Below are 9,076 nucleotides of genomic sequence, written 5' to 3' on the forward strand. Positions count from 1 at the left end.
TTTTGAGGACTACAAGGTATTTGTGATCCCGTAATGGGTATCATTTAAACCTCAACAAAGGTCAGAATAAAACTATAAAAACTAGAAAGGTACTCCTTATTACCGAAAGGGGTACCTGTTAACAATCAAAAAGGTTCGAAAACTTACTATTAAAGGTATTTTGTGCTACTGAATTAGGTGTCAAATAAAACCCACAAACAGGTCTAAATTATACTTTCGCGCCCTTCAAAAATATTTGCGGCACATTTGAAACTAGTAAACTTTTCCTTAATTACCCCGGGCTTGAATCATTTTCAGACAAGGAAAGCACTACACCACTTCGACGTAAAAGAGACAGAAAGACACGAGAGTAAAATTTTCCTTCCATCTCAACTTTTGTGTCTGTGTTGTTGGCTTACGGGACGAGGGTAAAATTTTGCCTTCCATCTCGCCTTTTAGTGTCTGCGCCGTAGGCTTGCGTGATCGTGAGAGTTCACATAGTAAGCAAGGGGTCAACCACTCTAGATTTGCCGATACTAAATTTTGCTTCCCCTTGTTAAGGAAGGTGTGATACTGTTATAGTGTAAAGGTAAGTCAGGGTCACATATACATGGATATTTTCTGAATGGCGACTGAAGGCGTAAGCTCGGATTCAAACCTTTACATTAATTATGTATGCCTTATAAGATAATTGTATTGCCTTTAAATGTTGTAACGTAAGCTAGTGTACATAACTGTAAAAGAAAATAATTAATATTAATTATATGGAATTAAATATTTAAGAAAAACCACTAGCTAGGAAACTTGAGATTGAAATTTGAATCTCGGGTAGAAAACCTCTACCTTATTCTAACCTACTGAACCTATTAATTATGTTTATCTATAATATTCCAATAGAGATTTCTTTTACGCTGCCATTACTAGTGCTAATGGTAAAGTAAACAGTCAGTTTTAGAGAATTTGGGCTAGAAGTATTATAACATGTATTTTACTTCAGTAGTGTTAGTTATAATCAGCACGCCGGAGCTAAAAATCTCTCTAAAGGAATCTGTTTAGTCCTTTTCTACTTGCAGGGTACGATAACATACCACCAGAAGCGCTGAAACTCTAAAAGGTTTCATTATATACCATATATTTCCAAATACCTCTTTCGAAATCATTTAATACCCGCACTGTGAGACACCTAATAGGATACGTTCATGGGTATCAGGTCGTCGTAAATGAAGTTCGTGTTTTCCCCGCCGATACCACAGCCCCATACCATACGGATATCATAAATAATTATTAATTTGTAAAACTGTATAATTTTATACCAGAAATGTTTTCGTATAGTTTTTAATTTTTCTATTTTCATTAATTGGGGTTTTGTCTGCAGACATTTTTTGTGTATGTTAATTGTAATTAGTTTTATTACTATTAGAATAAATTTGTCAATAATAATTTTCTACTTTATATTATGGTCTTCCTTTATAAGCTTACAAAAACCTAAACAATCAATCAATTAAATATTGACAGGATGATAAAATCTCCAAAAAGAGGGGAGAGAACGTAAAAAACTTAAAACCCGGCCCTCCGCCTTAACAGTGGCCGCCATCTTGGATCGGTATACTGGCGCACTACTCTCTGATTGCATGGAAACTTGTGGAATGAATAGTTGGTAAAAATTATTAAAATATGCGATTGTAAAATAAAGATGATTTAAGCTTTCTCATGTATCCGTTTATTGACAATTTACTACGCGAATAATTCCACAAATAGAAATAGTTTTCAAGCCCGGTAATAAAGGCATTAAGTTCATACACACTGAAACCTGCGTAAATTTGCTATTAGTAACATGATACTTGATGTAAAGTAAATTTACCGAACATAGAGTATGTACAACAGTTCTTTCTACATACATTTTTGGAAATTTGGTCGATTGAACACATTTGTGGGTTAAAATCTTACTAAGATCATTGAATCTAAAAAATATCATCTAAAATTGCTGTTTTGTTTAAACGAAAAAACTACTGAATAGAAGCTCTTGATTATTTGTAGTTAATCGTACTTTTCCAAAAAAATCGATCAGAAAACCCAGAGCCCTAACAACCGACACAAACACATAACGACCGTGACAGATCCTCTTCGTGACATACGTGACCTGTACAAGTAAAAATAACGATCAATATCGGCTAAATTTAACCTAATGACAGCTTTATTAAAATGAAGCTTGGAAAAGATAATCGATCCACATCCAAGTATTTTGCGTTCACCCATGCGTCATTATACTGGGCTATACAAAAGTAATTAAATGAAAGTAAAAGGTATTAATAAAAGGCGGAGAAGGAAGTTCATTTAAAACTAAGACAATAAGAATACTTTGAACAAATAATATATAGCGAGGAATTCGTTGCTCTGAGCTTGCTTCAGACAATATTTCACTGTTCATAAACAAGATTAAGTTATTTTTTGTCAGCTTTAAAAGTTAAACATCTAATACTTAAGAGCCAATGTTGCCCGGAAATGTTGAAAGAAACCGAAAAGTTTAGCTGGGAAGATTTTATTGCCTATAGAGACACTAAACAATAAATATTTTAAAGTCCACCTCAATGAAATTTCTTCAAGAAAGTGGTTTTTAATTATATACCCTTCAAATTCAACAAAACTTTGCTTTTTAAGGTATAATCGTGAATCCAAAATGTTACGGACCCAGAATACGACGTTCTTATGAGCCTTAATCTCTTGGGTTTCATCGATCCAATCTTGAGGAATTCTATTTAACTACTTTACCCCAGTTTTCATGATATCAACCGTGAACATTTGTCAAATAAGAGATTTTTATGACAATATTCCTTTTGTCAGAATGGATATATCAGTTCTTTATGTTTTTACGTGAAAAGCGAGAAACCTTTGAAATAAATTCTTTAACCATAAAAGATTATTTTTTGATAGTATACATACATGTTAGTTATGAAAACTTATTATAAACTAATTGCGATAACTACCAATTTTAGAAAACTTTTCGTTAAAATCTGGTAAAAGACTGGACAGCGGCGAATGTTTTCACCCTGTATAATTTCAAGTCGTGGCCTTATAAACGTATTTTTAAAGGAATGGGCACCTATATTTTTATGCTATAATCCCTTCTGTTAAATGCAAAACCAAGTTTTTAAGTTTAAATTAAAACTTTTTTTGAAGTTTTTATATTAAATCAGTAGAACCTATTCCATTGAGGGCCCTTTTTCCTAAATATTGATAGCCAAGGCCAACATAGGCTAGAGTTCTTATCGGGTATAAAACCATATTCCCCACTAGATGTAAAATTTACATTCTTTTGGAATGCATTTTCAGAGAATTAAATTTGATTTTATTTAATTAAATTCTGTAAATTATCATTGATGTATAAGAATATATCTTGGCAGTGAAGTTTAGAGGCAGATGAAGGTGGTGATGTCGACATGAAATATATTTTTAAGTAAAAATTGAAAAATATTATTAATTTCAGCCATAACATTAACTTTACGAAAGTACTGTTGACCTTTTCTGGTAAATATAAATTTATGGGTATACTAATCCTTTATTCAACTTCACCTTCATGTCTCTTATATTCTTATAGCTGAATAATATTATTTATTTTGGCACTCAATCGGTCCGACATTTCGGAGAGATTTTTCCATTTCGCGACTTAATCAAAAATCCGTAGATATATAAATGTCTCGTTGTTTTCTCATCGACATCGAATTTTATAATAGATCTCGAAATATATTTATATATTTACAGAATATTATTTTTAATTCTGGATTTTTCTCTAATTCTCGACCTTGTAATTACTTCAAAGATTTCGAAATTTTTTGTTTGAAACATAACTCAATTTCACGAGAATAACGGACTACTCACATAAAAGTCATTCAAATAGTATTGGAAGTATTCAAGGTCTTGTCTATCGTTTTCTTGCTAAAATACATCTTCAGGTAAGTGTGAAAATTTTAAAGATGAACAAGATTACTTTAGAGACGGAATCGTATACGCGGATCCCATAGTAGCAGTCCTCATTAAAGCGTTTAATAGTGGTTTCCCGAAAAAGAAGTTTACCCGTTACGGCAGTTCCCTATACAGGGGTTCTCGTAAACGCGGTGTACTGTTACAGCAATTACCGAAGGAGCAGTACAGTCCCGGAAAACATTTCCTGGACATTTTTATTTGGCTGACACTTTGTTTCTATTTGAGCTAGAGTAACAAAATAGTACTTCCTATATAGGTTGACTTAACAAAGTTATTTTAAAAATTAGATAAGACACGGTGGTGGTCGCCCGTTTCCGCACAGTTTTATTTTCCAGATCTTAAAAACCTATATCCCCTTTCCACTCAATTTGCACAAAAAACAAGATATGCCCCAAGGCATATTAACGCTGTTTGCAGTGTGATATTGTCTTTAACAAAACCCCAAATTAGGGATACCAATAAGCAAGGCGTTGAAAAGTATAGGAAAAATATCGATAGCTTAACATCAATCGTAGTGGCTCAGACGTTGAGTCTCCACATCTCACACCGTAGACCTCAGTTCGAAACCCGATACCTCCGAGAGACCGCATTTTCTCGTCGAAAATATGATCGAAATTAGTCTAGATGTCGCTAGTGCGGTGGATAATGAAATTCCGGCAAGGTCTGCCGCGTAATTTAAATTTACGAAAATGAACGCGAACGCGAAACAGCCAGCCTGCCTGCCTGCCTGCTTGCCTGCCTGCTTGCCTGCCAGCAAGCCAGCCTGCTTCCAGGGGTCACCGTATAAAGCTGTTGCTATGGGCAAACAGCTTAAAAAACATTTTTATTTTCTTGTTGATAATAAAATTTTCGATGGTGTTAAAAGAAACATATATTTATAATGCAGCTTCTACAATCGGAATTAAAAATTAATATTTTACTTTTATTTTTTTTAACATAAAGACACTTGTTTTAATCAGAGCTGTGCTAATTACCTGAAAACTAATTGAATTATAATTAGCAATTAGGTATATATTTATGAACTAATTAATTAGCCAATTAGCAATTAGACATAAAAACTAATTAAATTCAATTCTAGAGGGCCGGTAGGCCCTTCTAGATAAGAACCCACACCCTCCCGTAATGTTAAAGAAATAATTCACAGATTTTAGGCTTAGCGTCCCATAGAAAAAGCATGGGATTTTTGGTGGTCCACTCCATCGAATAACTCAGAAACTACTGCGAAGTTAAGCTTCGGAATACTTTTGAATTATCAAGCAACTATTGAATGTTGAACTTCTGAAGTTTGATTAAGAACAATTAAGTCTAAGTATTTTATTTTAAGTAATTTATAAATCATGGTAAAACCGTTACATATATTACACTGTTTGGATAGCATTTTGTTCAGCCTCCCAACGGGTTTGTGGCGCATAGGATAACGCGTCTGCCTACGGAGCAGAAGGTTGCAGGTTCGAGTCCTGGCAAGCTCGGTGTTTATTTTTACAGATGTGTAAAAACCTCATAAAAGAAATAATCCTATAAATACAACGTTTGGATAATTTATTTTTGTTACGAAGTACGGGCATGTGGCGTAATGGATAACGCGTTTGCATTCGAGGCAAAACATAGCAGGTTTGATTCTTGGAAAGCTCGTTGTCTATTTGTGATGAATATTCTTAATATTTAGAAGGGAAAATTCTTAAATAACAAACTTTCAATGAAATGTAGCGCATGCTGGCGCATGGTTTAGAAAGAACTTTTTTTAAACCTATACAAAAAGTTCAACTAAACTTTACACTGAGAGATGTGCCTTTGCTAGACTATTGCAGTAAAGTTTTGTTGTGAAAAAAGTGCACCCCCTTGGTTGCGTAACCTTGGGTATAACTCTGAAAATTCTTTTCACGTCGTAATGTTAAGCTCCGTAGAGATTAACTTTAAGGTCAGGATAGGTGAAACTATCTCAGGGCCGTAAATAAGCACAGGACACTGAACATTGTCCAATAAATATTTCAAATGTTCCAAAAATTTTATTAAAAACTAAAGTGGTCACCGGATGGTTGACCAGTAAATTTTTCCGAAATTTTCATGGCTTGACCATTGATAAAGGTTGCGCGTCAAAAACATTCGTCGCTCTATAGGATAATAGGATGCGCAACTCCCTATAGGGAGAGGGCGTTTGTCAGGGAGGGAAAGAACACCCGACGTCATTTTATACCTCTACTTAGGGGAGCGTTTGTAGGCGCGATACTTAAATTCCCCCGTTAGGGGGATGGAATCGAGGTAAGAGATATAAGCCTATGACGTGGCAAGAATGGGTTTGCCCTCTCCCTATACTAAAAATAGACAAGTAGATACTAGCGCCACCTGGCTACCGGCGCTGGAAAGCATCGCGTGAAAAATAAAATGTACTGGTAGAAGCATACAAAAAGCGCGTTCTTTCTTAAACCGCGAGATCTACCACAACGAAATTGGTGAGATATATAGTTTGTTGGTCATACTGTTCCTCAAACATTTAATTTTTAAAATAGTTTTGACGATTTACGCAAGTGTAGTTCTAGGGTTTCATCATTCTTTGAGCCTGCTCAATTGCTTTGTATATTGTTGGTATGTTATTTATTTACTCAAACTAAAGCGAACCTAGAGGACCTTACTATTCGATAAACATGTTGAAACATTTTTATTTGCTATATCACATACAACAATCAAATCCCTGTTAATATTTTAATCTAGACTTTTTGCCCAGATTATGTATTTTGTCCATGAACCAGTCTTAGACGAAAGAGTTAAATGAATGAGAATCCTTGCTATGCCACATGGAGCAATACAAGTCTATTTATAAACTTCGTGACTTGGTATGATTTTATAATAACTATTCTTTGCCCAAAGAGTTGTTGTTCTGGTAAATAATTCACGATACTCGTGAATTATTGACGAAGAAGATCGCTTATTATTATTATAATTATTATATTCTATAACACTCACAAATATGTTTCATGGAGGCGAATAAAAATTTTGTTGCAACGTTTGAAATATTTATTTAAGTAAAATATTATATTCTATAACCGTCATGCCCTTACCAATATGTTTCATGGAGGCGAATAAAAACTTTGTTATAACGTTTGAAATATTTATTTATTTAAGTGAATTATTATAAAGAATAACATTTTATTGAAAAAGTTACTCGTCAACTGACATCCTGCGTAAAAATGGTTAAAAATATTTTTTAAAACCCCAAATAAAAGAAATTAGAAATTAAATTCATGAAAAACCATTCAACGTACGACTTCATATCATCATCTATATCAAGGAGATTTTCCTCGTTGTCTCTTGTGACGACGGTGACACCGGCAGATTTTTTGACGGCCATAGGTTCGTCAACGGCCGCGGTATGGTCCTCGGCCGCGGTATGGTCGACGGCCACGGTTTGGTCGATAGACGTGGGTTTGGCGGTGCCCGAGACCTTAGCAGTACCTTTTTATTGAATTGACAGGTTAAAATGGTAAACTCACTTCTCATAATGATAGATGGAATACTATACCCGGTCTCCAACAATTGGCAGCGATATGTCCATAGCGATTGCAATTATAACATTTTTTTTGGTAACGACCACGCCAACTTCCTTGGCCTCTCATTGTAGTGACAGAGGCAATAGCTCCTTGCCGCCCGATCCTGCCGGATCTTACGGATCTTTCAGCGTTACCTCGCGGCCGGCTTCTCCCTCCAGAACCACCTCGTTGCTGGTCGCGCCCACGTGAGCCTCCTCCAAAAAAAACGAAAGTTTAGGGTAGAATTCATAATGGAAAAATTTTCCATTTTGTAGCCCTAAATTTTGAAATAGAAGTAATTTAATAATCAGTTTTCCCGTACATCATTTCGCAACCAATTAAGCCCTGGCTGCTGTTTTGGTAGAGCAAGGCTTTTAATTTGCATTTTCAAAAAATCACTATAAACGTTTTCCAAGTTTTAAAAATGGTTTAAAAATTCGAGAATGTGAAATTAGACTCAAAATAAAATAATTTATTCGCAAATTTCCACTTAAATAGATTAATGTTACGAAGCTTACCAGATTAAAAAATTGGAATCACTTACTTGAAATTGGACTCTAAATGAAACGATTTATTCGCAAATTTCCACTTAAATAGAAAAATGTTACGAAGTTTAACAGTTTAAAAAATTGAAATCACTTACTTAAGCCTAATTCTAAAACAAATTAGCGTTCAGTGCAGACTATTGAAGAAACCGATTTGGAACAAAGCTGAGTCACCCTACTTGGAATGCTCCTCTGAACGCACCCAATGTTTGCTGAAAGTTTTGAAAAAAAATCTTGGTTCCGTTAAAATTAAAAATTACCCAAAAAGGACTTCGTTAAAATTATTATTTTATTACTCTAAGGATTTACAAATGAAAAGGTAAAACAGTCCTTTTAAAAGTGGCGGTATAGGCCCTTTAGCCTCTTTCAACTGCCCTCTGTTGGCATGAAGGGAAAATATGAAAAATGTGTCATTGTTGGTTGTGCAATTCACGAACAGTCAGACAGTACCATTTGTGATAAGTTCGTAAATTTAATAATTAATAATTTGATAATTATTAGTTCTTTACTTCATTTTGCAGTGTGTTTTTTTTTTGTTTTTCGTGACTGCGCCATATAAACTTTCACGATTTGTTACAAATTTTTTTCCCAATTAATGTTAATTCGATCATTCTGTAGGATATGATTTCTAGCCAGAGAATTTAGGGTACGAAATAATAATAATAATAATAACAATAATAATAATAATAACTTTTCGTATTAGGATACATTTTTATAAATTAACAACTTGTTATTTTCATTATTTTAAATAACCACCTTCAATAGCAGACATCTAACACATAAGCAGCCGACAATTGTTTGTTCTCCCTCCTTTTGATTAAATTGTTTGTGCTACAAATGAAATTTAAATCTAATTTAATATTGCTCCATGGTCGCATATTGTCAACAGGCAAAGGAAATCGCCACAAACTTACCGTTCTCATGGTGAAGGTGCCTTGAACTGAACTGACAATGAAATCCCGTAAATTCGAACACGACTCTTCACGAGGCGCGTTTTTATTTACTTGAGGCCTATTTTTTCTAAGCCTAATTATTTCTTCCAAGTTT

General features: G+C 34.3%; 1 protein-coding gene across 1 annotated transcript; it reads right to left on the reverse strand.

Moving 5' to 3' along the window:
- Positions 1-6,946: 6,946 nt before the first annotated feature.
- On the reverse strand, positions 6,947-8,220 carry LOC149649690 (uncharacterized). Its single transcript, XM_089849212.1, has 3 exons — positions 7,478-8,220; positions 7,221-7,410; positions 6,947-7,135 (listed from the first exon to the last, which is right to left on the reverse strand). Exons 1-3 carry the CDS (start codon positions 7,569-7,571, stop codon positions 7,117-7,119), a joined length of 303 nt encoding a protein of 100 aa, XP_089705338.1. The 5' UTR covers positions 7,572-8,220; the 3' UTR covers positions 6,947-7,116.
- Positions 8,221-9,076: the final 856 nt, after the last annotated feature.

Source organism: Phalangium opilio, unplaced genomic scaffold (assembly GCF_054372755.1).
Source record: "Phalangium opilio isolate 3A_F unplaced genomic scaffold, DU_Popi_V2 ptg000087l_1, whole genome shotgun sequence".
Classification (NCBI taxonomy): Eukaryota; Metazoa; Arthropoda; class Arachnida; order Opiliones; family Phalangiidae; genus Phalangium; species Phalangium opilio.

Excerpts from the sequence above, each read along its gene's own strand:
- LOC149649690 (XM_089849212.1), bottom strand. The coding sequence starts at position 7,571 with ATGAGAGGCCAAGGAAGTTGGCGTGGTCGTTACCAAAAAAAATGTTAT. Across the intron at positions 7,411-7,477 it reads TGCCAATTGTTGGAGACCGG|GTACTGCTAAGGTCTCGGGC; the intron begins GTATAGTATTCC and ends TTCAATAAAAAG.